Genomic DNA, 26,964 nt, shown 5'->3' on the forward strand with positions numbered 1-26,964 from the left:
TGTTTAGTGGAACCCTTTTCCCCAGGCGCCGGCCAGACCTGGGCTCACAGCTGTGGCTTTAAGCTTCTTGGAGGCTGGGCGTAAAGTGGCTTAACAGAGCTGAGATTAGCCAGGTCTGACAGCCCTCTCTCCTACTCAGGTCCCAAACTATTTATAGCCTGATGGGCCATCAGGCTCTATTTCAGTGCAGAAGAACAGCACAGTGCCCGGTTCTCTCTTTCCTGCCTGGGAAAAGGGGTGAAAATTAAAATTCTCTTTACTGGAGAAGGAAAGGAGAAAGGAGAGCTCCATCCCGTGCTCACCTGGCCCGACAGCAGAGGGACTGGGATTTATGCCATCCCCATCTTCACTGGCAAATGCAGCTGTTGCCTTGCTGAGGGCAGTTTTCAGGTAGTCTGCAGCCCTTGTGTAAAAAAGGGAAGAGATTATTTACTGGAAAAGCAATAAAATAAGAATAGAAAGAATAAGGGGTTTATATAACTCTCCCTCCTACACGTTATCACACTTGCTGCCCATCTCCAGCACATCCAGGCCTGTGACAACACTACTACCCCGTCCCAAAACAAGGCTGGGGCAATCCCTTTATATGGCCTTCACCATGGGAGTTTCTTTTTGTTTTTTTCTGGCATTCAGTGCATATTATGTTGTGCAAGGAATGCTAAATAGAAGTAAAAGATAGCTTTACTATCATATTTTTAAGATAATACCAATAAGCTATAATAATTTTTAAAGCCTCCCTTTAAGCATTAATGAGAGGTTAGGAACATTTTAATCTAAAGTAAGAGTACTTTCCTAAGGGTACCTGATTTAGGTGTTGAATTCACTGGAAAGATGGTCTTGGCCATAAAATTGGTCTGGATTATTGCACAACTTTGTTCCAAATTAGTTTCCTTTTGAATATTTGACTATATTTGGCTTTGGGACACAGAAAATTTTGCATTAGCCTTGGAATTGCACAGATGACACAGGTATAAATATTCTGATCCCTACATATTATTTTTTATGCAAAGAAAATGCCATCATATTACTGAAGGAGATTACTTATGGTTTCCTTGTCCTCCTAGGACTTGAACCCCATCTCCCACTAAATGAGATGATGCTCATAAATCACAAATTCTTGAGCGGCCAACATACGTGGTGCAGATGCAGAAATCTCTGCTCTGTTTTGCTCTCTGTTTTGCTGTTTGTCCCTTGCTTTGCTGTTTGTTCCTGGGCTAATGCCCAGAGATGTGGGGCAGTGCCTGCAGGGTTTGCCCAGGACAGGTTTTCCCCGTGTGCCATGCAGGGACCTCTCTCCTCCCAGCACCTGTGGGAGCACAGCCCTTCTGCACCACTGGCCTCACCAGGGGCACAGCAAGGGATGTGGTATTTGATGGCCCTGGGCCCCACTCCAATCCTGATCCTTCACCCCAAGCTGCCACAAGGGGTCCAAGCCTCACTGGACCAGCACTTCCATCACTTCCCCTGTTTTCCAAAAAGCCCTTCTTTCTATCTCCCTTCACCCACTGTCTTCCTCCCATCCCTCTCTCTCTCCATCTCCCCATCCCTTTATCTCCCTCTCATTTATCTTCTTTCTCTCATATCTCTCCATCTTTTATCTTTCCACCTTACTCCCATCCCTCTATATTTCATCCTGCTGTTTCCCTCTGATTTCAGTCTTCCATCCCTCCATCTTCCACCCCTCCATCTCTCTCCCACCTCTCCATTTCTCCCATACCTCCATCTTCCTCCTTCCTTCTTCTGCCTCAAATCTCCCCATCTCCCTTTCATGCCTTCATCTTTCATCTTTCCTGTTTCTCTACCTTTGTCCTTCCACCTTCCTCCCATCCCTCTATCTTCCATCTTGCTGCCTCCCTGACTTCAAGTTTTCCATCCCTGCATATTCCCATCCCTTCATTCTCCTCCCACCCCCTATCTTTCATCCTGCTGTCTCCCTCTAACCTTTCCTTCCATCCTGCTGTCTCCCTCTGACTCCAGTCTTCCTCCCTTCCATCTTCCCACCCCTCCATCTTCCACTTCTCCATCTCTCCCATCCCTCCATTTTCCTCCCATCCCTCCATCTTCCTCCCATCCTTTTATCTCCCATCCTTCCACCTCCTTCCTGTCCTTCCACCTTCCCTCCCCAGCCCCGTCCCCCGTCTCTCCCGCCTCTCCCTCCTCCTCCTCCTCCTCTTCCTCGTCCATCTCCTCCTCCCCGCGTCCCCCCCGCGCCTCCTCCTCCTCCTCCTCCTCCTCCCCCGCCCGGTACCGCATTGCCGTAGTGCGGGGGGGCCGCTGCATTGCGCTGCCGCCGTCGATAGGTGGGCCCCTCCCGCGGAGATAAAGCCGGCGGAGCCCAAGCCGGCAGCCTCTGGCCGCCCCGACCGCCGCCCCGGTAAGAGCTGCGGGACCCCGGCGGGATGGGGGGGACAACCGGGCTATGGGGGGGATGTGCCCTGACCCAGGGGCTGCGGGGATCAGTGCCCCCCACTCGTGTGTGTGGGTGCTGCCGGCCCCTGGAGTGGGGGGTTCCCGCGGGGAGGGAGAGGATGGGGCTGGACCATTCCTTCATCCCGCAGGTGCTTCTTCCCGCAGGTGGGGAAATAACCCGCAACCCATAGTGCTTCAGGGCATGAAATTCCTTCTAAATGTTGCGTATGAGGAGGAAAACCTGATAATCCCCTTTTCGCCCCCTCCCCCCCTCCTCATTCCCCTCCTGCCCCCCCACCTCCCCCCTTCGCCTTTAGGATCACAGAACCTCGGAATGATTTGGGTTGGAAGCGACCTTAAAGATCATGTCGTTCCAACCCCCTTGCCATGGGCAGGGATGCCTTTAGCTAATGGGGGCAAAATAAAAAAATAAAAATTAAAAAATAAAATCCCCAATTCCCAAAGCAAACCAGCATCTCCCCCCACAACCCGGGTCCCGGGAATGTGCAGCAGGGAGAGGGTCCCGCACCCAAGGCTGGGTGCTCCAGGACTGGGCATCGCAGCAGAGCCGCAAAATGGCCAGATCCGGGCTGGCTGGGTTCAAGGGCAGGAGGGACGGGGCAGCCGGGGCTCCTGCTGCCCAGGGGAGGCTTCTTGCCGGGAATATTATCACCCGCATGACTGAATCGCTATTAGAGCAGCAAACTCCTCCTGACCTCCTTTATTTCTGTGGGCAGATTCGTGAAATTGGATTTTATTAGACGTCAGATTAAAGCTCCTAATTGTGCCGGGTTTGTGTGCAGCTGCAGAGCCATGGCAACGCCGGGAGATGCCAGGACAGCTCCCCGGATATACCCTTTTGCGTTTTTAGCCTCCTCCCTCTGTTTCATCCAGTTTCATGGCAGCAAAATGTAATAAACCCCCCCACTCACTGCAGGCTCAGACGAGCCCTTGGCAGCCCTGCTTTGGGGGGAGCAGCCGAGGGCTATTTTTGTCCACCCCCCCCCTTCGCAGACACCATGTTGTCACCCGAACTGTGCCCAGCTCGGGAGTGGCGAGGGCAGCCTGGGAGGACGGGCGCCCTCGGCTCCTCCCAGGGCACCCACAACATGGAGGAGATGCCCTCGGGTTTGGAAAGAGCGAGAAGGCAGCGAGGAGCAGCCCTGAGCCAGGGGAAGGCTTTCCAGGGAGGAAGGGCACCTTCGAAGCACCGATGACGTAGCCCTGGGAACTGGGGGTCTCCGCGAGGAGGGCAAGATGCCGAAGGAACGTGGCATCTTGCTGAGACTTGGAGGCCGTACATGGCAGCCAGAAATAGCCCGGCTGGCCTCCTCCGGGGGCGGGCTGGCTCCGACCCAGCATGGGCAGAGCTGCCAGACGAGGCTGGGCACCCCCGGCCAGGCTGGGCCTCGTGGTCCAGCGGGAAGGTGGGGCGAGGGGAGGAGAGCCATCCCCGATGGGCTGGGAGAGGGGGCTGTCGCGGGGGCTCTTTTGACGTGCCTGCCTGTTCCCTCCCACCCTGCAGCCTCCCCAAAAAGGCAGCTGCGTTCCCACATCCCCCCCCAGCGCCGCCCGCCCCGGCCAGCCCCGCGTAGCCCACCAGCATGGGGAAGGAGAAGACGCATATCAACATCGTCGTCATCGGGCATGTGGACTCCGGCAAATCCACCACCACCGGGCACCTCATCTACAAATGCGGGGGCATCGACAAACGGACCATTGAGAAATTCGAGAAGGAGGCTGCCGAGGTGAGGAGCCCGTCCCTCAGCGTGCCCCCACCCCTCAGTGCCACCCGTGGGCTTGCTCCACGCTGACCCCCACAAATATCCCACAGGCAATATTCCCCTTTTGCTGGCGCTGCCCTTCTCTTACCTTCTATTTCTCCCTTTGTTCCCGTCTATTTTTTACCCTCCGCACCCCTGGGTCTTCCCGACTTCTCTGGCCTTGGGAAAATAGGCCATTTGGGCGCTCTCCACCCTCTTTTCCGGAGCTGGGGGACTCCCTGCTGCTGGTTGCTAATGAGGGCAGGGGCATGGCGAGGTCTGCAGGATGGGTTAGAGAACCAGCGGTAATCGCCAGGATTCTGGAAAAGCCACAAACCGTGGTGTTTCAGGGCATGAAATTCCTTCTAAATATTGTGCATGAGGAGGACAACCTGATAATTCCTCACTGCCTAGTTCAGGGCTCCCCGAATTTCACTCTGAAGCAGCAGCTTCCAGTGCCTGCTGGAGAGATGGTGCAGCATCAGCTGGACCACTCATTTGATCCAGTTAAAAAACCCCGTTCCCATTTTTGTCAAGCAGGTGGTCTGATGTGTAGTGTGATTGGTAGCCTTTAATACAGAAAAGCTGGCTGGAAATCTGAGCCTTTATGTTAAATTCTGTTGTTTCACTCTTATAATGGTGGCATTTATAGCAATTTAATAGTATGTGCATTTAGCAGGCTGTCACACAGCAAAGCACCACCCAGTACCTGTAATGTGGCAAAGCCCAAGATTAAAGAGGAAGAAATAGCCTTGAGAAGAAGAAAAATGTGAATTGGAAGCTCTGAGAAATTAATGATGGTAAATTCTAGAGAGGTGGGTGAGCCGGGAACAGCCTGGTTGTGTTACGGATAGGGCAGCTCCTGTCACTCAGAAGATGGCTTGTCGTCATCGTTCCGGGAATCTTTAATGCAGATATCCCTCCTCTTTCTCCCCCCCACCTCCTTTTTTTTTCTTTTTTTTTTTTTTTTTTTTCTGGTCAAGATCATTATTCAGTGAAAAAAAAAACAAAAGAGATTTACAGAGCTGCCACTCTTGATTTGACATTTTGCTGTCGGTCTTTCTTAACCCTTTTAATTTGCCGATGGCATCTGAGCTAAACCCCCCATTTTCCTGCCTCGCTCCCAGCCCTTTTTTTCCATCCTTTAAGTGAACACCTTCTTCTCCATACAAAATAATCCCTTCGCCCTGCTTTAAAATAATTGCTGATATCCTCCCAAATTTCCCCCCCCTCCCCTTCTTTACCTACGGATCAGATAAGGCACGATAAGGTTATTGTAGATGTGATTGCAGCAATTTTAATTGAACAGACACTTTCACTGACTTGCCAGAATACGTGGGGACCAGAGGCTGCTATTAATAGCCTATTGACTGAGCTTACAGACTCCATTTTCTGATGCAGGGCTGGGGAAGGGTTTTCTTCCATTAGGTGGCATTCACAGGAAATGGAGGCCTGCGTGCACCCAAAAAGCCAACAAAAAAAACCCCCCCAGGGTCTGCTATTTTTTTTTTTTTAAGAGAAAAGAACAAGGATTTTTTTTTTTTTTTTCTTTTGACTCAAGGGCAGAGGTAACAGTATCTCTGAAAGAAGAGTTGTTCTATTTTTTTTTAAAAATAAATAAATCGGTATTTGTGGTCTCCGAATAGAAAGTTGTCCCTTCGCTGGGGTTTGTTCGGGGAAAATCAGGCTGGTTTTGGCACTGAACAGGGAAGGTATTGTGCAAAGCTAGATAATACCCTGGGTTTTTCAGCACCGGCTCTGGGTAACTGAATATACCCTGTGAAAGGAGGGAAACTGTTTGCTAAATAAAGGATCTCATTTGTCTTCACGTTGCGTGTGATGCCGAGCTCTGGGGGGGGGGTTTCATGCATGGTGACCAGCTGTTTGTGTACGTGGACATGGCTCATGGCAATAAGGGGCTGATTCCCACTCAGCTCCCACGGGAGAGCCAGGGGGTGTACTCTGTGCCTCAGTTTGCCCATGGAGAAGTGAGGGAATAGGCTGCTGGTGGGGGAAAGGCTGTGGGATGTGCTGATTGAGCTCCTGCCTGAGAACAGCCCATTGTTAATGCATTGCACAAATGCACCGTTCCTTGCTGTGTCTCCATTTCCAGCAGGTTGTAATGACTCCTCCCTGTTCCCCTGGTAAGAGGGAGGTTTGATGTGCATGCTGGAAAGGGTTAACCTTGCCCCATCCCTGGAAGTGTTCAAGGCAAGGTTGGATGGGGCTTGGAGCAATCTGGTCTAGTAGAAGGCATCCCTGTTCATGGCAGGGGGGTTGGAATGAGATGATCTTTGAGGTCTTTTCCAACTCAAAACATTTTGTGATTCTATAAACCTGCAAGCTCCTTCTCTATCCCCTTGCTAAATTCAATGTCAGGGGGATGTTCAGGAGCAGAGATTTGATTCTGGATTTTTCCATCCCAGTGAGAGCTCGCAGCTTCCCAGTGAAGATGGGGCAGCACATTCTCGACCTGGTGTCCCCTCTGAGGAGGGGAAGGCTTGCCCCTGGCTTTAGGATTTTGCCTGTAATCCTCCAGAGCAAGCTGCAAAGTCATCGCAGCACTCAGCTGTTATGAAACAGGCTGTCACCATTAATTCCTTGTGCTGGCTGAGAGTGGGGCTGGAGCGTGGGAGCTGGGGCAGTCCAGCCCCTGGGCATGGTGTGGGCAGGGCAGGTTTGGATGTGATGCTGCATTAGCTTTCTTGGCCAGGCTCATCACTCAAGTGTTTGGTACCTGCTGTTGGGGAGTGCTTCCCTCTGACCCATGATTTGTAACTGGCCTGAAGAAACCCCAATTGCAGGGAACAGTGGGATGGATGGATGGATTTATGGATGGATGGATGGATGGATGGATGGATGGATGGATGGATGGATGGGAGCAGGGTATCACATCTCTGACCTTGCATAGCAGTGGGAGCCCATTAAATCACACACAGATGGCCTAAATTCCATTCTCTGTCTTAACAAAAACTCTTATCTGAGGCCAAGAGCTGATGATTGATGCTCATTAACCCTTTGCTTTGTCCAGGCTCCCCAGACTGCCCCAGCACACAGTGTGGTGAGCAAGGGGTGGGCTCACCCTGCCCAATCTCCTCCTTGGCAGGACCCCAGCTCAGACTGGGAGCTCCACCTCCATCCTGGAGGGAGATCTGGCTCTCCCTGATGTCATGACGTCAAAGGACACAGCCCAAAGGGGAAGGCAGTTCAGAAGTGCCACTGTGGTTTTACCAGGGAATGTGCTTTATCACAGGGCAGAGAGATTTACTGTAGCTAATCTCCCCCAGCGTGATTTTATGCATTACAATGTTGGCTGAGATTTTGGCCATTTGGCAACAACAGTTGGTCTGCCTGCAGCTCACAGTAGCTTTTCCTGTGAATTTGCACACTCTGTGGCAAAAATCAGTCATGCTTCTATTCTGCTCGTAGCAACCATCTCTCATTTAATCTTCTTTTAACCCATTCCACTCCTACACCTCTGTCACTCTCACAGCAACGCCCTTTTCCACCAACCAGCTGCCTCACAGGTTTGATTCATAGATTAAAATCATAGAGCCAGAGAACCATTTAGGTGGGAAAAGCCCTCCAAGATCAAGTCCAACCATTCATTCAGCATTGCCAAGCCCACCATGAGGCCATGCCTCTAAGTGTGCATCACTGTGGAGCCGTGGGAAATAGAACAAGATCTCATTTCAATAACTGCATTAAGATTAGGAAATGGGATAAGTATATAAATGTCCTCTCAGTGATATTTAGTGTGACAAGAAGCAGCTTTCCACATTGCTGTACAGTTCAGTAGCATTGTGATTTCCCAGCAGCAGTGCAGGACCATGGTGTTGAGAACAATATCTCATTTCTCCTGTATTCATTAGTGACTAGATCATGGTTGTCACTGAATTCAGGGAATTTCGCCCTCAGTGTGACCCCCTGCCTGTGTGAGCTTGGGAGGTGCCCTGGAGGGTGGGTGCCCATCACCAGTGCTACGGGCTTGGGTTTCTCACTGGTTCTTGTCTCTGTGTTGGCCAGATGGGGAAGGGGTCCTTCAAATACGCCTGGGTGCTGGACAAGCTGAAGGCTGAGCGTGAACGTGGCATCACCATTGACATCTCCCTGTGGAAGTTCGAGACCACCAAGTACTACATCACCATCATTGACGCACCTGGGCACAGGGACTTCATCAAGAACATGATCACTGGGACCTCCCAGGTGAGAAATGGGGACCAGAGGATGGGGGGCTGCTGAAGGTGGGAGGCTGAGACTTGCTGACAAGCCCAGAGTCACACAGGGGTGCTGTTGGAGTCCTTTAGGAGGTGGGTACTTGAGAGAGCAGACGTAGAGGAGCGTTGACCAGGGTTCACCCAGGTCACTCAGCATGCCATAGTTTGGAACTTCCCTGAGCACCTGGGAGAAAGGGTGCTTTGGGGCACAAAGATGTGGTTTCTCCACCTATGTGAGAAGGTGGGGATGAATATGGGCCTCTCTGGGAGCTGGGATGCTGTGAGTGACATGCCTTTGTGTGAGGATATCTCCATGTTGTTTTATCCTCAGCCAAATGAGGTATACAAAAAACTTTCAACAATCCACTATGTTTTGTTTGATAAAGGAGACTCCACCGATCTTTTCTCCTTCCTTTTCCTTGAAACAGCTGTCTTTGTCCCATAAACCACATCATATTGCAAATTCAGTGGTCTACCATGCCAGGGTAGGGTGGTTTCCCCTCATTGCACTGCTGGACATTCCTGCATCTCCCTGTGGTTGATGGGTGCTGGATGAACCCCACTACATGCCCAGTGAGATTCCCATGGTGATGCCAGATGGGTTGGACATGGCTTTCTGGCAAACCCAGGCAGCTTCTGCTGTGGGCTCTGGGTACAGAAGTAACCTGGGGAACAAGGTTTCCATGTCTGGAGTCTCACCCTTCACCCAGGGAGGTTATTTGCAAGACTTCAGTAGGTTTTTAAATGAGGCCTTGTCTGTGGATAGTCAAGATGTGGATAGTCATGACTCCTGGTCAGAGTCATGCAACCCCAAGGGATCCATCCTGGCTTCCCACCCACGGTGCAGAACCATGTGGAGCTGGCAAGTCTGAAACGACACAGTTGGGTCAGTTCTGAGGTGGATCAGCAGGGTTATGGGTAGCAGCTGGCAGAGAGCCTGCCCCAGCCACGAGCAGTGCTCATCTGGGACTCACTCAAAGCCCTCAGGGGTGTCACCAGGGCCGTGCTCCCCGGGGACAGCAGCACTTCATTAGCTCTCTCCTCCCAGGCTGACTGTGCCGTCCTGATCGTCGCTGCCGGCGTGGGTGAGTTTGAAGCCGGCATCTCCAAGAACGGGCAGACCCGTGAGCACGCCCTGCTGGCTTACACCCTGGGGGTGAAACAGCTCATCGTGGGCATCAACAAGATGGATTCCACAGAGCCCCCCTACAGCGAGAAACGCTACGATGAGATCGTCAAGGAGGTCAGCGCCTACATCAAGAAGATCGGCTACAACCCAGCCACAGTTCCCTTCGTGCCCATCTCGGGCTGGCATGGAGACAACATGCTGGAGCCCTCTCCCAACGTAAGTGTGTGTTGTCTTAGACTTCTTGCCCCCCCCGCCCCGATGATCCTGACTCAGGCTGCAGATGACCTTCATGCTCTGAGAACATTTCAGGCACCCGTTGTGCATAACGGCCCGTGCTGGCAGCAGAGACGACGTGTCACGTAGCTCTGATTGGCCCCGGGCAGGATGAATGGGTGCACTGTTTGTGGGCTGTACCCAGGCCAGACAGCCCAGCAGCTAAACATGAGCATCTTCAGGAGATGAATCTGTCTTGCTTTACTTCTGGGCTGGGATCTGAAGCTTTCACATCGTCAGTCTCACAGTGACGTTGGAGCCTTCCCCTGCCATTGTCACTCTCAGCAGGAGCGCCGTGTGTGTTTTCAGGGCATTGTGTTCCGAGGGAAATAACACGATCTGGTCTCAGGCTTGGAATGGTTCCCACCATGCAGCCAGGCTTCCTTGTGCTGGGTATCAGGTCCCCCTTCCCATCGATCCTGTGTGCCACTGGGGTGGCCTCATCTCCCGTTCCAGTGCTGGGACCTCACTTCTTCAGGTGACATTCTCTTGAGGAGGTACCAGATTTCTCATGCCAAAACCATGATTCCCTGGAGCATCCATTTGGGGCTGGTCCTTGTCCAGCTGATTTTTACAATGCCTCTTCCTCTGTAATGGGGATGGTGGGGAGACAAAGGCAGGGTGCTCTGGGTGGGCCTGTGCCATCATTTCTTGTGATAGAAAGAAGAGCTTGAGAGGGACAGAGACTTCTTGACAGACAGGCTGCTACCTGAGCTTTAGTCTACTAAAGAATAGATGGGCTGGAAAGTTCTGGCCAGAGCAAAGTTCCTGCTTTCCTGATGATTTCTCTATGACCTTGAACAAGTCGCTCAGATGAGAAACCCCAGTGATCTCTTGTGAAACCAATGGGAAATTTGATGCTTAAGGGGGCTTAAGGACATCACCTGTGGATTACTGGGTAGGGCTCTGTGATGAGGGAGGCAATGCATGAGCATAGCAGCAACTGAGGGAGTCAGGGATCACAAGCCTGAGCTAGAGGATTGTTGCAATGCAAACTCACACTATTGTGAAATGCAGCTCCTGCCTTGCACAGGAAAGGCAGCTCTCCCGGGCTGGCTTGGAAGGAAGGAATTGTTGGGGTGCTTGGGAGATTCCTGTTCCCTGCAGAGCAGAGCTGGGATAAAGGTCAGCCAAGGCTGTGCCAAACCCAGCCCTGTGGTTCCTGGGTGCCTCAAATCAGACAGGTCCCAAATGTCAGCAGCTGCTGGGCTGGGAAGATGATCCCAAACAAATCTCCTATTAATAGGCTGCATAGGGGAGGCACAGAGCAGGAGGGGCTTAGCGGCCTCTTTCCTCTGGAGGGGTCTCAGGGCAGGTCCTCAGTGTGATGTGCTGCCCAAGAGAAAGTAGGGGCTTAAAAAACTCTCCCTGTTGTTGTAAGGAGGCAGCTGGGTTTCCAGGAGCTGCCTGAGCTAGGGAATTGGGAAGAAAGCCTGGTCTGGTGTGGAACAGCATGAGCTTTGCTGGAGAGGGTGCAGGGACAGACTCATCTTCCCCATATTGCACCACCTCTAAGCAAGCTCGAGCAGGAAACTGGTGTAGATATCTCCCCTCTCCTTCCTCACCCAAAAAAAGCTCTGATCATTTTCACTCACAATTTCTGGACAGGTTTCACTGAAGCACAAGGCAGTCAAGTGACTTGTCTGTCAGGGGACTTATCAGAAAGTGGGGATTGGAGCCATGACGTCCCTGCAGCTCCTGCCACCTCTGAGCAAGGGGGGGGTGTGGTGGTACGTCAGGCTGGAGCCAGCTCTGTGTGGGAGACTCCAGCCCACATCCCTGTTGCACAGAATCCCAGGGCCAACTGCAGAAAAATGACAGCTGGGCCGTGCTTCCATCAAAATTTGACATTTAAGAGCTTTTTGGCAAATGGGGTTTTCTGTGAAGCAGCTTTCTCTTGCTGCAGCTGGCAGAATGGGGCCATTCTGTGTGGTTTGGGAGGCTCAGCCCAAATGATGGGATGCTGCAACACAAACGCTCCCATCTGTGGTGCCAGGGAGTGAGGGCCTGGCTCTGCATCCTCAGCACTGGGGTGTGTGGGTGGGGGTGTTGAGATGCTCATGGGCTGGGGAAAATCAGAGAAAAACGACTGCTCTGTAAAATAGACTTAGGGTGCAAAAGAGCTGGAGCTCAGCAGTTGTTGTGGGGGGCTGGGAGCTGAAGCTTGTCTGCCTTTCAGGGTTTGGTCATATCCTGCTTTTGCCATAGGAGTGGTGGAGTAGGAATTGCTGCTTGGGAAGCAGATTTGGGGATTACATAAGAGAGGTTTTATCATAAGAGAGGTTTTATTTGGTTGGCCATAGAAGGCAGCACAAAACAGGGTTTGCAGTTTCTTCTCACCCTGGAGCCACGCTGAGGTTTCACAGGGGAGATTTGCTCCCAGAAGGTGTCTAAGTGTGCCTTTATCTGATTTTTGGGATGTCAGAACTTCCCTGGATAGAGGGACTGCTCTGGCAGCCGGGTGTCACAGGCAGAGGTTGCCATTTTCCCATGTTCCCAAGCTGTGAGGGGCAGAGGGACGGGAGCTGCAGGCATATGGTGACTGTCACCCTCGAGAGCAGAGCCTGCGGGCGGCGGCCACGAGGGCAGCGCTGGCACAGGTCCCTGCCCCGCATTTGGGCCATGCAACAGCCGGCTGGGGGAAGGTCTGAGTCATCCTGAGCATCACATGAGGCTCCCTCACTGGCTGGATGGAGTTACCATTTTGCCAGGCTGGTGCCTGGTGCTGGGACTGGCTGCATGGCAAGAGCTGCAGTGCCCTGGGGAGAACCCACTGCAGAAGTGTCCTCAGGCTCCTCCTGCCACTGTCACCAAGGAAGGCAAGTGGTGTCAGACATGACCCCCTGAGAGGGGCTGATCTGAACACTTTGGATGCAGGCTGAATTCCCTGGCTGCACCCAGCTCTTTTCCTCGCTTCTTCCAAAATGTAGTACAGATTGCAGGATAGGTAACCAGCCTTGGCATAGGCTTATCCTCTAGGCATGGTGTGAGACCAGGGGCACTTCAGGGGTGCTGTTTCACCCCAGCCCTGTTCCTGTTGCAGAGTGCCACTGGTGTTGGTGCCTAAGGGAAAAGCCATGTCCACGAGGTGTGTGATGGGTTTGGGGCATGTGGGAAGCGTTTGACCTCAGAATGGGAAAATATCATCTAACCCTCTCTGTCTGCAGGGAATGGCTTTGCAGACTCTGATCTCTGCTTGTTGTATTGGGGCTGCTTCAGAATCAGGACTGAATCTTTCTTGCTGGAAAGCTCCAGGTGTTGCTACAGCTTCCAGATGTGCAGTGTCACTCCAAGAAAGCACTGCAGTTTCCTGCATCAAACCACAGCTCCTGACAAGCACATTTCCATTCCTCCCTCCTCTTTTCTGGCCAGTTTTAGCTTCAAGAGTCCAATTTAGGACTGGAGCAGGGACCATCTGTGAAAAACAATTCTATTCCTCATAAGTCCCTCAGTGCAAGGCTGAGTTTCCAGCATCCTCCCAAGCCAGGGTTTAAAATCCAGACCCCAGAGGGGTGATAGCAGGAACAAGTGGGGAGAAGCATCTGTCTGGAGCTTGTCTTGAAGAACCTTGGATCCCAGGACTGAAAGTTGGGAGCTTTGTAGGTGGGACTTGGCTGCAGAGCCTGTGGTGCCTGTGCTGAGGGCAGCATTGCTGGAGGGCAGGTCCCAGGTAGTGCAGTGCCTATGGGTTGGTGTTGGAAGTGGGAGCTGTGAGTTTGCTGGTTTTAACCACTTCCCTTCTTTCTCTTCTGTTAATGGATGCCTTATTCATTTCTAGAAGACAGAGGGGCAGATTGAGCAAAGAGGGACAGATAAACTTGCAGTGATGATGGAGTGGAAGGAGCTCCCAGCTCCCAGATGAAGCCAGGACAGGGCTGGACTGACCCCATGGAGGTTGCCCTGGTGGGACACCTCTCTGGGTTCACCTCTGGATGCTGAGGACAGGCACACTCAGTGCAGGTAGGAAGTGCTCAAGGACAAGTTGAACAAGGCTTGGAGCAACCTGGTCCAGTGGGAGGTGTCCCTGCCCATGGCAGAGGGGTGGAATGAGATGGTCTTCAAGGTCCCTTCCAACCCAAACTGTTCTGTGATTCTGTGATTCTATAACTCTGTTGTTGCTGCTCCCTTTCCAGATGCCTTGGTTCAAGGGCTGGAAGGTGGAGCGCAAAGAAGGCAACGCCAGTGGGGTGTCCCTCTTGGAGGCCCTGGACACCATCCTGCCCCCGACCCGCCCCACAGACAAACCCCTGCGCCTGCCCCTCCAGGATGTCTACAAGATTGGAGGTGAGAAAAAGCCTTGCCAGTGTCCCTCTTCCCTCTACTTTAACAGAAGCCTTCATTGCATGGAAATTTGGGAATGACATTTCCAGGGGTTGGGAAACTGGAGGGATTGGACTCTTCAGAGTGGAGATAATACTGGGGAGAAGGGTGATAGCTCCAGGGCAGAGACCCCCTTTGAGCCTGGGCTGTCTGGGGTGGAGGTGGACATGCCCAAAGGTTCCCAGGAGCAGCAGGTTTGCGAGCTCTCCCCAGGGAACATACGATGCCGAAATGGCTGCAAGTTTGTGTGCCCCAGAGGTCGTGGCTGGCCAGGAGACTTGCAGGCAGCAAAAACATTCTGTGACCCAGATGAGGGACAAGACCAGCAGGGAGGGCCACTGAAGCTGATGCCTCGACCTGCCTGTGCTTCCCAAATGCTGATGTCCATCATCAGCACCTCCTCCTGCCGAGCTGGACCACGGCACAGCCATGTAGGGAGCGCGTGTCCCCTTCCCTCTGCAGAGGTGATGGGGACACTTTTCTGAGCTATAAATACCCCTTGAGCTCTCTGACCTGCTGGCAGCAGTGGGCATTCCTGCTGACTCCCCAGCTGCTGGATTCGGCAGGCACAGCCTTTTCCAGCCCTTTTCCACATTTTCCCAAGGGCACATGCACTGCAGAAGCCAGGCAGGCCTTGAACATGGGATTTAGCAGGGTTTTTAATGTAATCCTTTGTCTGTGACGGAGATGAAAGGTGGTGAGCAGGTCTATGTCCTCCCCTAGCTCAGCTGAGGCAAAAAGATCTGGTTTTACCATGAGGCAGATCCTTGGAAAGCAGAGACACCATGGGAATAGGGGAGGTGGAGGCACCAGGGTGGATGTGGAAGTGCAGATGTCTCCAGTCAGCCTTCCCAACCTCTTTTCAAGGTTGTTCCTCTGAACAATCCTTCACCTCCCTCCAAAGGTGAATTTTACCACAGTCTCCTGATAACACAGGGTATAAAAATCCCCTTCATTTAACGAGCCACCCTCATAGCTGGTGGTGTGGCCATCAGGGATGTGAAATCCGCTGGAGATATCTTGCTTTTGCTGAATCCAGGCTACAGCCCAGGGATACACCAAGCAGATTACATTTCATTGTGCTCTGTCCTTGTCTCCGCAGGGATTGGCACAGTCCCCGTGGGCCGAGTGGAGACTGGAATCCTGCGGCCTGGCATGGTGGTCACCTTCGCACCTGTGAACATCACCACTGAGGTGAAGTCCGTGGAGATGCACCACGAGGCCCTGAGCGAGGCTCTGCCTGGGGACAACGTTGGCTTCAACGTGAAGAACGTCTCGGTCAAGGACATCCGCCGCGGGAACGTCTGCGGGGACAGCAAGTCGGACCCGCCCCAGGAGGCGGCGCAGTTCACGTCTCAGGTGAGCAGAGATGGTGCTGCCACCACGCACGGTTTGTCACCGTCCCCCGGCTCCCAGCCTTGCCCTGACACTGCTCTGTCCCCGCCAGGTGATCATCCTGAACCACCCTGGCCAGATCAGTGCTGGCTACTCGCCCGTCATCGACTGCCACACCGCACACATCGCCTGCAAGTTCGCCGAGCTGAAGGAGAAGATCGACCGGCGCTCCGGCAAGAAGCTGGAGGACAACCCCAAGTCCCTGAAATCGGGGGACGCAGCCATCGTGGAGATGATCCCCGGCAAGCCGATGTGTGTGGAGAGCTTCTCCCAGTACCCACCCCTCGGTAAGGGAACGGCTCCTGGGAGGTCTCTTGCAGAGGGTCATGAAGGCCCTGTGGGTGTGGAGCTCACACCAGACATGCTGAGCCTCTCCCAGTACTCCCCACCAGTCAGACTGGGGAGGGAGCTGAGGATATTTTGTTGCTCCCCCATGTGCTGTCCCATGGGCTGGGACAGACTCTCTGCCAAGCTGGGTTTCCAAAAGCAGGGCTGGGCTTTACCTCTGGGAGCAACAAGACCTTTCCTTCATGGTTACCAAACCTGGTAGTCTGTGAACACAGAGACATTCTTCAGTTTCCTCATCTCTGCCCTAAAAGGAGCGGTCAGGAGAAGAAAGAGGGAAGTTTGCACAGCAGAGGCCACCTTTTAATGCAGGGAACTGCTGTGCTTAGATCCTAGAATGGTTTGGGTAGCAAGGGAGCTTAAAGAGCATCTCATTCCAACTCCCTGCCATGGACATGGGAAGGGACACCTTCCACTAGAGCAGGCTGGTGTTGCACATCTGGAAGCTCCAGCAAGAGAACAGGTGTGATCTAAATTTAATAAGTAGTAATTTAAACAGAGAGGAGCCTCGGGACTAGCTTGGTGGTCAGAGGGAGGGTTGATAGCTCCGGACTGGGTTCCCGCAGGGACCCGCTCCCAGGAGATGGGTGTAGATCCCCCCCATCACCCTCCCAGAGGAGCTCAGCCTCAGCATTCCCCTCACACCTCCCCTCTCTCCATCCCACAGGCCGCTTCGCTGTCCGTGACATGCGGCAGACCGTGGCCGTGGGCGTCATCAAGAACGTGGAGAAGAAGAGCGGCGGGGCCGGCAAAGTCACCAAGTCTGCCCAGAAGGCCCAGAAGGCTGGCAAATGAATCGTGGGCTCCCAGTGCATCGCGCAGAAACCATCCCTGACACCAGGACGCTGCCACCGTCTCCCCCGGGCGCACGTGTGCACATCAGCTTGTAAGAGTTTATATGTCAACGACTGGATGCTCACCATTAAGGTCCAGTGGAAATTCTTTAAAAGGAAAAGCATGTTCCAGCGTTTGTGAGGCTTCATGTTAATTTTACCAATAAAACTGGTACAACATCCACAGTGGAAAAAAAAAAAAAGAAAAAAAAAAAAAAAAAAAACCCCACCCAAAAAAAACCCAAAACAAACCAACCAACCCAAAAGGTGTGGAGCTGTGTGTATGTGTGTGTCACTGGGAGGGGCTGGCTTGGGTGGGGGTTGGGTGGTCCCACTTAGAGCAGATGGCGGGGATGGGCTTGGGAGAGGCTGGGATGGAAGTTTGCAGGAAGCAGGAGAGTTGGGCACTCATTCAGGCTGTCACTCACACCCCTTAACCAATGCAGGTATGTGGGTTGATTCCCCCAGCCTAAAGCAGCAGCTGCTCTTACAGCAGTTTTAATACTCTCCTTAACCTGCTCAATCCTCTGATACCCATCAGGACCTTTATTATAATTTTTTCATGCAAAATCAGCTTAACTTCCTAGAATTATGCTATGGAAAGAAAGGAAAATGGTATCCCCCATCCCTCTTGGAAGGGCAAGCAGCATCGCTTTGATTCTTTGTAATACCCCATCATTTTGGGAGAAGTGACAGAGTCTGCCTTCTCTCTTCACATGCTTCTTCATCTCTCACACAGTGGATCCATCAGTCCTTTCCAAACAACACAACAGGAACATTTCTCCCTGACTGAAGCCCAAACATGACTCAAGACTCCCACGAAGCCCCAAAACTCATGGTCTTCACACCAGGATATGTCTTGTGCCCCATTACAAACTTGCAGTCTGGGGCAAGATGTTCACCTTTCCCAACTCCACCCAGTGCAGCTGGCCCAGTCCAGAGGGTTGTGGTTTCTGAGTGGTTAGGGTTGACCAAAAACCAGTAGGAGCTCTGAGGAGCAACAGAGTGGGAGCACGGAGTGTGAGGAGGAGCGAGAGGCGGTACAGCGGGGCAGGGAGATGGAGGGAGGTGCTGTGAGAGATGCTGCTTCCACCACAGCACCTCGGGGACATTTCCAAGGGACTTTTCCTCCCTGAAGGCACCATTAGGCATGTGCTGGGGCATCCTGAGGTTGTTTGTGCCCATGACAAGGCTTTCAGGAGAAGCCACAGCACCGGGAGCAGATGGCTGTTCGTGGGCTCTGTGAAGGGCAGCCTCGCACAAGCTCCTTCCCGGGAGAGCTCCAGAGGCACAAGTATCATTGCTGTTTGTGTCAGAGGAGCCCTTAATGATCCTAATTAACATCTGATGCTCTGCAGTGCTAAGTGTCCCCAGGCAGAGCCTCAAGGAGCTGACATCAAGCTGAATCACAGGCAGCGCTGCATGAAGTCACCCTGCCTGCTCCCCCAGCACCCTCCCCATCCCATGTCCCGGTCTGACAGCACAGGGACCTGTACCAGCTCCCTGAGCCACGCTCCCCAAAACCGTACACAGGCCACTGAGGCTCCTCACCCCTCTCCACACCACCCCCACCCACCAGCTTCATCCATAAAAATCAGTGTGATGCCCAAGGGCTTTGCAGTATTTGGGCTCTGTGAAGTGCCGTGTCCCTGGCATGCCACAAATGGGAAGGGGATTTGGGGATCCCTGCAGGCACAGCACGACCATGGGAGAAGGCTGTTCTCCCACGGACAGTTTAATCTCATCTTCCAGCTCCTCCTGCATTTCCCAGCTCCTGAGGCATGTTGTCCCCAGGCCAGCATGGCAGACTTGTGCCGCTTCCTGAGCATTTCTGAGGAAGAGAACATCTTCATGTGCATGTTTTTCCTCTGTCCTTAAAAGCAGTGGGAACAGGAACTCCTGTGGGAATATCACTCCCACGCTGTTCAGGAACCTCCAGCTCTCAGGTCCTCAGTGCAAGCCAGTCCCTGGCACAGCAGGAGTGGGGACAACCTTGGGGTCAGGCACAAAGTCTGCACCTCTATTGCTATTTTAAAAGTAAAACCGAGTCTGACAAAACCACAGCTACGTTTCCATAGAAATAAGCCAGGGGAGCTGTGAAAGATGCTCTGGGAGCGGTGCACAAGTGGTGTGGTAATTAACAGTGGAACTGCAGAACAGGAAAAATATAAAACCCCGAGGATTTAACTCAGACTTGCTCATGGCTCACAGCAGGGCCAAATTTTCAGCTTTATTTCACTGTGAGTTGGCACCCCAGGTGATCTGCAGGAGCAGAAAGAAGAGACAGGGCCTGAAGTGATATTTCAGCAGCAGCATCCCTCATTTTGGGGAATTTCAGTCAGGATGTGTAGAGAGGCATAATTAACAGAAATATTGTAATTTAAACCCACTTCAAAGCATGAGGCTCAAAACAGAAAATTGAGTATTCCGAATTTCTGGGGATCTCAAATCAATATCAGATGAAGCCACGACCTGCCTCCAGCCAAGCCTTGAGTTGAATCCATTGTGGATTTGTGTTTTGGGATTGGATCAATGACCCAACAGGTGCACTGGGGATGATGCTCAGTTTGGCATGACTCACTTTGGGGTTCTACTAAAATGACAAGCAACCCGAAATCCAGCGGCATTTTTTTTTTTTTTTTTTTTTTGGAGGCGTTTCCCATCCCAGTGCTCCCTGCAGGCTTCGCGGTGGATGATTCCCCTCCGCAGCAGCCTCCGCCACGCCATCTCGTGGAAGCAGGCACGAAGTCCTTCAGGAACATCTGCCAAGGAGGGGAAATGCAGACCCACGTCCCTCATCCTGGCAGGCAGCGCACCTGAGGCGGAGCAAAAAAAAGGCTCGACCTCGGGAGTTGCAAAGCGCTTATTGTGATTTCTTTGGGGACCAGTGTTTGCAAATGTGATTGTGTTACCTGAAATTTAACTCTGGTGGGGGAAAAATTACCAGAGGTTGTAGGAAAGTCAAAAAAATCAGACGTGATTTGACTATTCAGCTGGGGATCAGCTTTTCAAGAGGTGGCTCAAGAAACCAGTGGACCTGGAAGAAGAGAGAGGGAGAGAGAGGGGTGGAGGGGCTGGATGTGAACCAGCATCCAGTTTCCAAAAAGGACACCCTGTGCACAGCATGGCACTGATGCCTTGCTGGGGTTTCCTGATGGAGAAGGGAAGATTCCTTGAATGGGAACATCCTCCAAGGAGTGAACAGACATTTCTGCACATCCCCACGCTGGTGCTGGCTGCTCTTGTGACATCCACTAGAGAAGGAGGAATGAATCCCTTCTCTTTTCCCACCTCTACCCTCGTGTCTGGCTGTGTGCTGTTAATAATTTAAAGTAAGTTTTCTTAATCCACCAGAGCTGATTGGCCAACTCAGCAGGCGTTTTGGGCTGCTTTAAAAAATTTATAAGGTTTTTGCAAGACTGCAAGTGGAATCCAGGCTGCAGATGCTGAGCTGGGTGAATTTGAACCGCCTGCTGCCCTTCTGCACTTAGGAGGCGAATTAAAGCATCAGCCACAACCCCTTGTCAGCTCGGGCACATCCCTGCAGAGACCCAGAAATGCTGGTGTGGAGCCTTTTGTGGCAGCTTGGACACTCAGAAATGAGTTACAGAACTTCCTCTCCAGTTAAGGCAGTTCCTCTCCCATTGCTCCCTTCATCTGTCACTGGATTTTGCTGAACCTTAACCCCACCAGGGCAGTGAGGTCCTGCCTGTCTCATGTTGACTCAAAACTCTAGCTGACATCTGGAGCATTTGAATAGCATTTGGAGACATATCCCACTATGGGACAAGACCAAGGAGAGGTTTCCTGACCTTCCATCCCATTCCTGCTCCTTTGGAAACCAATGTCACTGACTGCCAGGGAGGCCAAGGTATCCTTTGGCCTCCTGAACACCAGCATTCCCAGAGGACATCACCCAAGTGGATTCTGTTGTTGCCTGCTGGTGGTGAAGGTGCTGAATCATCTCTGGTAGAGGTGGGAATGATGCACATGCAGCACCAAGTGACTACACAACCTTGGAAGGGGATTTGAGGTCCACATTTTCAGGTGCATCTGCAGCTGGGAAAGCACAAAGCAGCAGCTCTGGCCAGGGCAATGCACCATTCTCCATCCTTCTCTTGGCCTGTGCCTTCACTCCCACACAGAGATATTGCTGAACTGAAGGAGAAATCAGAGCTGTAGCACAGCCTGAGGTCCAGCTCTGGACCAGACCCCCTGCCTCCCACCTTGGGCATCATTTGGCCACAGCTCCAACATTTTATGTAGAGGTACTGCAGCGCCTTCAGACAACTCCTTTCAGCTCCATTCACAAACACTCCTTTGCTGTCTACAAATTTAGGGTGGCCTGGTTTTGCCTGGTTTAGATGATTTGTAATCAACCCCGTGTCTGGCACTGTTCTCCTGCCTTAGATCTGCTAAATGCTTTCTGCGATCCCAGCCAGCCCCAGCGAGCGCCTGCCTGCCGAGCACTTAGAGTGATGAGGCTGGAAGCAGCCAGGCTTTGGGACGGGGAAACAAGGAGGGGAAAGAAGGGAGGAGGCTCCCCAGATATCAGCTCCGAGTGCAGGTGATGGGTGGGGCAGCAGTCACTTGGCACTGCTGGTTTCAGAGCCTGGGTTTTGGTGGGGAGTGGAGCGCAGGGGGTTGTTGTGTGTGCCAGCCCCTGCCACAGCTCAGACATCAGCATGAGGGGAAGATCCTCACCGGTGTGAGCCAGCTCTGAGGGCACAGCATGGAATCCTTCCCCAGCACTGACCTGGAGGACAAGCGAGGGCAGCTCGTGCCAGGCGGGAGGTAGCCGTGATTAATGGAGCTGCACCGGCCTCCTGGAAGCTGCGAGCAGTTCCCATCAGAGCGATTGCTGGGAGGGAAGTGTGCTGCTGCTGCTGCAGGTCAGTATGCTGTGGTGCTGTCACCAGCCACAGATCTCCACAGGGACCACAGGAAATGTGCAGAGAAGGGGGACAGGGAGGGGTGGCTGAGGCCGACCACACCTTCAGGTGGCATCAAGTCCCTCTCTCAGGGTGGCCTGAGCCATGGCCAGCTGACAGCTCGTTTTTAAAGCCGCCCTCCCCTGCTCTGCCCACTGCCTGCACATGCAGGCGAGCACACTGAGATGCTGAATGAGAGGTTTTGAGGGCACAGCCAGAGTGTCCAGATGCCCAGAGGACAGGAACATCCTTTGGACCAGTGTGAGCGAGACAAAGTCGCAAGAACAAAACAGGGCCTGCATGAAAATCAGGCTGGGAGGGAGGGAAAGTCATCCTGCAGGAACAGCATCCGCACTGACAGGGAGGACCTGCCCCTCGGCTCTGTCCTGCCTTACCCAGCACAGAGATGTTTCACAGAGCCTCCCATTGCTCCCCACGGGCTCACAGGATCCAAAGTGAGCCCACAGAGAAGCAGCTTCATGAGCAGTACAAATGAGAGGGGTGCATTTTCCCTTGGATTTGTGTTTTGAGAAGTCACGGGTGAGTTCTCTGATGTCCATTTCAGCTGTGAGTGTGCATCACCATCTCCTGCAGTGAGGAGATCTCAGGGTTTCTGTCCTCTCTCTGATCACATATTTTCACTCATTGCCATCTAAAAGGTCCCCAGAAATCTTTAATAAAGAAGATAGAAATTGCCCATAAGCTCTGCAGTTATTAAAGGAGGGAAGAGAGATGCAGATGAGCGTGCACCAGCTTTCCTTAAGACCTCAGGTTAAAGATAAATAAATCATAAACCCCTGCCCCTTTATGTTCTTTTGATTTCCCAGGTGTCCAAGCTGAGAGACTAAAGCAAGCCTGCAGCAAAAGCTCATGGTGCAGAGAAACTACGAATTTAGTTACTTCAAGAGTTTTTCTTTGCAGATGACACATGGTATGCTGGGACAGAGGCAGGAGCATGGAGACAGCCACGTCTGCCTGGCAGCTTCCCAACAGAACATTTCCATTTTTTAACCTGAAAGATGGATCAAAAACAACCCTGTTAACTAAACCCAAAATCTAATAATCGTTCCTTAACATTTTGGATTGAAAAAAAATCAGAGAGCAGATTTTATTTTACATTTGGAAGAGGTGGTTTTGTTGTTTTTTTTTTTTTTTAAATCTCTCCCAATAATGAAGAGGTAAAATAATTAGCCTTAAAGCTTTTTAGTATTTTAGTAATTGGATTTCGTCGTCTAATGTGCCAAATCTGGAGATTTTGACCTTTCAGCAAGAAAGAAAAAGAATAATAATAATAAAAAAGAAAGAAAATAAGGCTTTTGCAACAGAAAAAAAGAAGAAAATATTTTTTCTCCCTGCATCTCCCATGCTGCCACCCTCCTTCTGGCAGGGAACCTCCCAGCCAGCACCTTGTACTCTCTTTCACTGCTCTTCCTTAAGGAATACCAAACCCCTGGGGCACGATGGGCTCATCTCCACAGACCCCCTGTGACCCAGCACAGCTCCCCAAGTGCTGTAACCCCAACAGAGCAGGAACCCCATGACATCCTGTCCAGCAGCTCCTGCCCCACACACCAAACCCCATTTTATGCCCCCAGCACCTACCAAGGTGGGGCCCTGGAAGGAGCCTCCCAGCCCAGGACACCCGGGGCCAGCTGGATCCTATTTAATTGAGCTGGTTTCTGCTCCACAGCAGGATGAAGTAGAGAGGAATCTGCTGTGCTCCTCCTCTCCGAGATGATGTGTCAGAATCAGCTATTTCAGTATGGGCTTATTTCTTTCTGATGACAACCTCCAGTCCCTAAATATTCATGCAGGTTTCAATTCAGCTTTGAAGTTGGTGGGAGGCAGGTGCTTGAATGGGAACAAAGCACCTAATGGGCTTTGTGGGACTGGGTCCCAGCCAGGATGCACTTATGATCCTGGGAGGTGTTTTACTGGGAGCAGAGCCAGTCCTGAGCTGGACTCCAAGCTCCTGAGACCTGGCAAGGCTGGAGGAGCTCATAGGTGAGACCAAGTTAGTTTTGTTTCTATAAGATGTATTTTGTGAAGAGCAAAGCACTGGAAAGGGGCTGCTAGTAGGAAGTCTTCCACATCTCTGAGGGGTCACCCCTGAGGAGCTCGTGGCCCTCAGGCTGTGGGAGGATGTCCTGGAGCAGCCTTATCTCTGGGGATGAGGTCCAAGAGCACAGAGGTGATGGAAATTTGGTGGTGTGGCTTTGGTCCTTGTGGGTGCAGGAGGAGGCAGAAAACCAAGGAGGTCAGGAGGAAGAATGTGAGCGCTGGGAGACATGAGGAATGACTAAGAGAGCTAAATTTACAGAGTCTGGGAAAAGGAAGGCTCAGGGGCAACGTGGTCATGGGCTAAAAATACCTTCAAGGTAACAAGTATAAATGAAGAAAGGGAATTACACGTGGTCTCAGAGGAGGTGAGGGCAGGAGATGGAGCTGGAGGCTGGTGATGGAAACGTGGAGAGCAGAGATGGGTAAGGAGACCTGGTCAGTTGGGAATTTGCCAGGGGAAGGGTCTATGTGAGGCTGAGTGGGGCAATGGTAAAAAGGTGACAGGGGAAAAGGGGTGGGCACCACTCCCTGGCGACCAAGGGGCTTATTTTCAGCTTTGTGGGTGCTCTGAGTGTAACCCAGTTTAACTCAAGAGAATTCACCCCAACTTTGCTTTTTTCCACTTGCTTCTCCTTCCACATACCCAGTCAAGTTGCTGTTCTTTCCAGAAACTGGTTTTCCTTACAGTGAGGCCTCCACAGCACAAATTAATATTAAACCTCAACAATTTTTATCACTCTTAGGAAGGAGGAATATAAAGTCCCTAGTTTAGAATGGAGTGAGTGTGTCTCCCTTCCAGCTTAATTCAATGTAACTTAGAGAGATTTCTGTTCATACAGTCAGACACTTCCAGCTGCACCTCAAGCTGATCTCATACAGCAGGATTTGTCCTGGCTTTTTCTGGAACAGCCTCCAAGGAGGTCGGTGCTGTCTAAGAACAGGACAGGAAGATGGATGGTAGTACAGAAATTTTGCATCCAATAAATATGTAATATAAAATAAGCAGCTCTGTCAGCAGCAGGATGAAGGAAGCCTGGCTTCTTATCAGCGTGTTGCTTGCAAATTCTGATTGAAGATTTTTAGTTGCAGGGAGGGGTGGCCTCCTCATGGGCATCTTTTCCTGTGCCTAGTAAAGATGAGAATACAGTTTAGAATCTGCTTTGGAGGGAGAGGGAGGAATCATTGGGGAGTCTTTGTCTATTTAGGCTTCTAATTTTAAAGAAAATTAAGCTGTACCCAAATCTCCCCATCCCAAATGCTGAAGCCTTCACTGAGCACTGCCTTCTGTTCTAGCCAGAAGTGTGCATCCCCCTGTCATATTCACCTTTCTCCTTTGGAAACCTGTAGATTTTTCCATTTGTGCGTATGAATTATCTTTCTCACAGTTTTTCCCCCCCCTGTGGGCTCCACTTGATTCTGAAGAACCATCACCCTCCTGGTTGAGTTCCTTGTATGAACCAGCCTCTCTTGGGTCAGGGCTGCCTGTTTTGAACCCAAAAATGGTTTGGCATGTGTTGGAAAGAGTCCCTTTTAGCCAAGCGAGTAAGACACATGAATAATCAATAGTCATGGGCTCTTGGAGGCTGTTTTCTGCTCAGAGAAGAGGATGAGGTGGTGGGAGGAGAGGGGTAACTGAAGCAGAAGGAGATGGGGGGACACTGGGTGCAGAAAGACCGAGCTGTTCATGTCTTTTCCCTTGGCAGGTTAGTGTTGCTGGGATGTTGCAGCATCCTGTACAAGAGGAGGTAAAACCATCTGCTTTAGGGTTTGAAAATAGCTCTGGAAGAAAGCTGTGAGTGACAAAACCCGGGCTACGGGTAGCACAGTTCACACAAACCACCAGCTGGGTGGGGATGGAGAAAGGGCTCTGGTTAAATGTTTCAAGCAGAAATGTATCCCTGGAGTCATTCTACATGTTTCTCACCAGTCACTTCTTACTATGTCTTAAAAATTGCCAGGGGACAGAGCATGGACTTGCTGTATCTTAACATGGATTGATGGATTTCACCCTACCTCCAGGGTCTAAGCTATCTGCCATGGTGTTTGTGTTCTGAAGCCATCACTAGTGTTGAAAGCAAAGGACTGACTCAGTATTCTGTTTGTTTGTGGAGACATAATGTCCTTGGATCAGATAAAAGCACCTTCCCCCTACTGTTTTTATATACCTCATTAATTCCCAGTGTTAATGGCTGTGTCCTGTCTTCTGCCACCCAGCAGAAGTGACAACACAACTGACTTCATTTCCAAAATTACCTGCTGCAGGCTCCGTGCAGGACATCACAGCTCGATTAGTGTTTGTGTTCCAGTTGTTCCCAAGAGACTGCTGCTCCTCTCAGGGCCACAACTCACCAGGCACTGTGCAGACTGGAGCAAGGGAGAGCTCCTGTGATCTGCTGGAGTGGCGTGTGGGGGAGGAAAATGGAAAGCCACGTGCTTGGGGTCTCTGTCATGTGCTTCTGAACACTCAACTACAACTTGCAGTGCCAACTCAAGGAATATTATCCGTAGAGAAGGAGTTAGAGATGCCTTGAGAGTCCAAGGTGAAGAAAAAGAAGGGGTGAGTCTAGAGCAGATCTCCACCCCCAGTTTGAGGCCTTTTCCACCTCCCAAGGACTGCTCTGTTTACATAAGTAGGCAATCCTTGATGCCACTTGCTTACAAGACCTTGCTCGTCTTTGAGGTTTTGCCTCCCTCCCAAGTGATGCATCAATCCCTGGCAGTGCCTACAACCACACTGTGTCTTTCCTCAGCCCATCCATGCCTTGGGAAGGGTGAAATCCCACCCCTTACCTTCCCCACTCCTGATTTTTGGTGCTCTCAGAGATACAAGATACCCAAAGCAGTGCTGCAGTGAGACATTGCAAATGACCAACTAATTAGGCAAAGAGGAATGTATTGACTTTAGATTCTTCTTTAGGGCTCACAGACTATATTAGTAATCTTGAATTTGTTAATTGAAAATTGCTTCCTCTGTTTGTTGTTGGCCTTTTTATGGAGGGGGATATTTCCTGCTTTGGGACTGCGTCACTGGATCTATAATAATGCACTTTGTACATTAGCGCCAGGCACATTTGTAATTGGCCACCCTATTAAAGAACACTAATGATCTTACAAGTGTTCACAAATAATGAATAGAATGGCCCCTCATTGAATTGAGTAATTTATTCGCTGACATAGTTGCAGATCTGTTTTTCCAGTATTTAACCCAGCTTTAGTTTTCTGCCTGCCTTGCAGAGATGGCTTCTCTTTCAGCCATGTGTTGGAGAGAATATGGGTCACAGGAATCAC

General features: G+C 51.5%; 1 protein-coding gene across 1 annotated transcript; it reads left to right on the plus strand.

The window, feature by feature from the left end:
• The first annotated feature begins 2,210 nt into the window (after nucleotides 1-2,210).
• Nucleotides 2,211-16,866, plus strand: EEF1A2 (eukaryotic translation elongation factor 1 alpha 2). Its single transcript, XM_050313535.1, has 8 exons — nucleotides 2,211-2,374; nucleotides 3,935-4,157; nucleotides 8,199-8,378; nucleotides 9,438-9,734; nucleotides 13,925-14,075; nucleotides 15,214-15,470; nucleotides 15,559-15,793; nucleotides 16,519-16,866. Exons 2-8 carry the CDS (start codon nucleotides 4,014-4,016, stop codon nucleotides 16,644-16,646), a joined length of 1,392 nt encoding a protein of 463 aa, XP_050169492.1. The 5' UTR covers nucleotides 2,211-2,374; nucleotides 3,935-4,013; the 3' UTR covers nucleotides 16,647-16,866.
• Nucleotides 16,867-26,964: the final 10,098 nt, after the last annotated feature.

This window comes from Myiozetetes cayanensis, unplaced genomic scaffold, assembly GCF_022539395.1.
Source record: "Myiozetetes cayanensis isolate MyiCay16 unplaced genomic scaffold, myiCay2020 scf19, whole genome shotgun sequence".
NCBI classification, from domain to species: Eukaryota; Metazoa; Chordata; class Aves; order Passeriformes; family Tyrannidae; genus Myiozetetes; species Myiozetetes cayanensis.

Excerpts from the sequence above, each read along its gene's own strand:
- EEF1A2 (XM_050313535.1), top strand. The coding sequence starts at position 4,014 with ATGGGGAAGGAGAAGACGCATATCAACATCGTCGTCATCGGGCATGTG. Across the intron at positions 8,379-9,437 it reads TGATCACTGGGACCTCCCAG|GCTGACTGTGCCGTCCTGAT; the intron begins GTGAGAAATGGG and ends CTCTCCTCCCAG. Across the intron at positions 15,794-16,518 it reads CTCCCAGTACCCACCCCTCG|GCCGCTTCGCTGTCCGTGAC; the intron begins GTAAGGGAACGG and ends TCCATCCCACAG.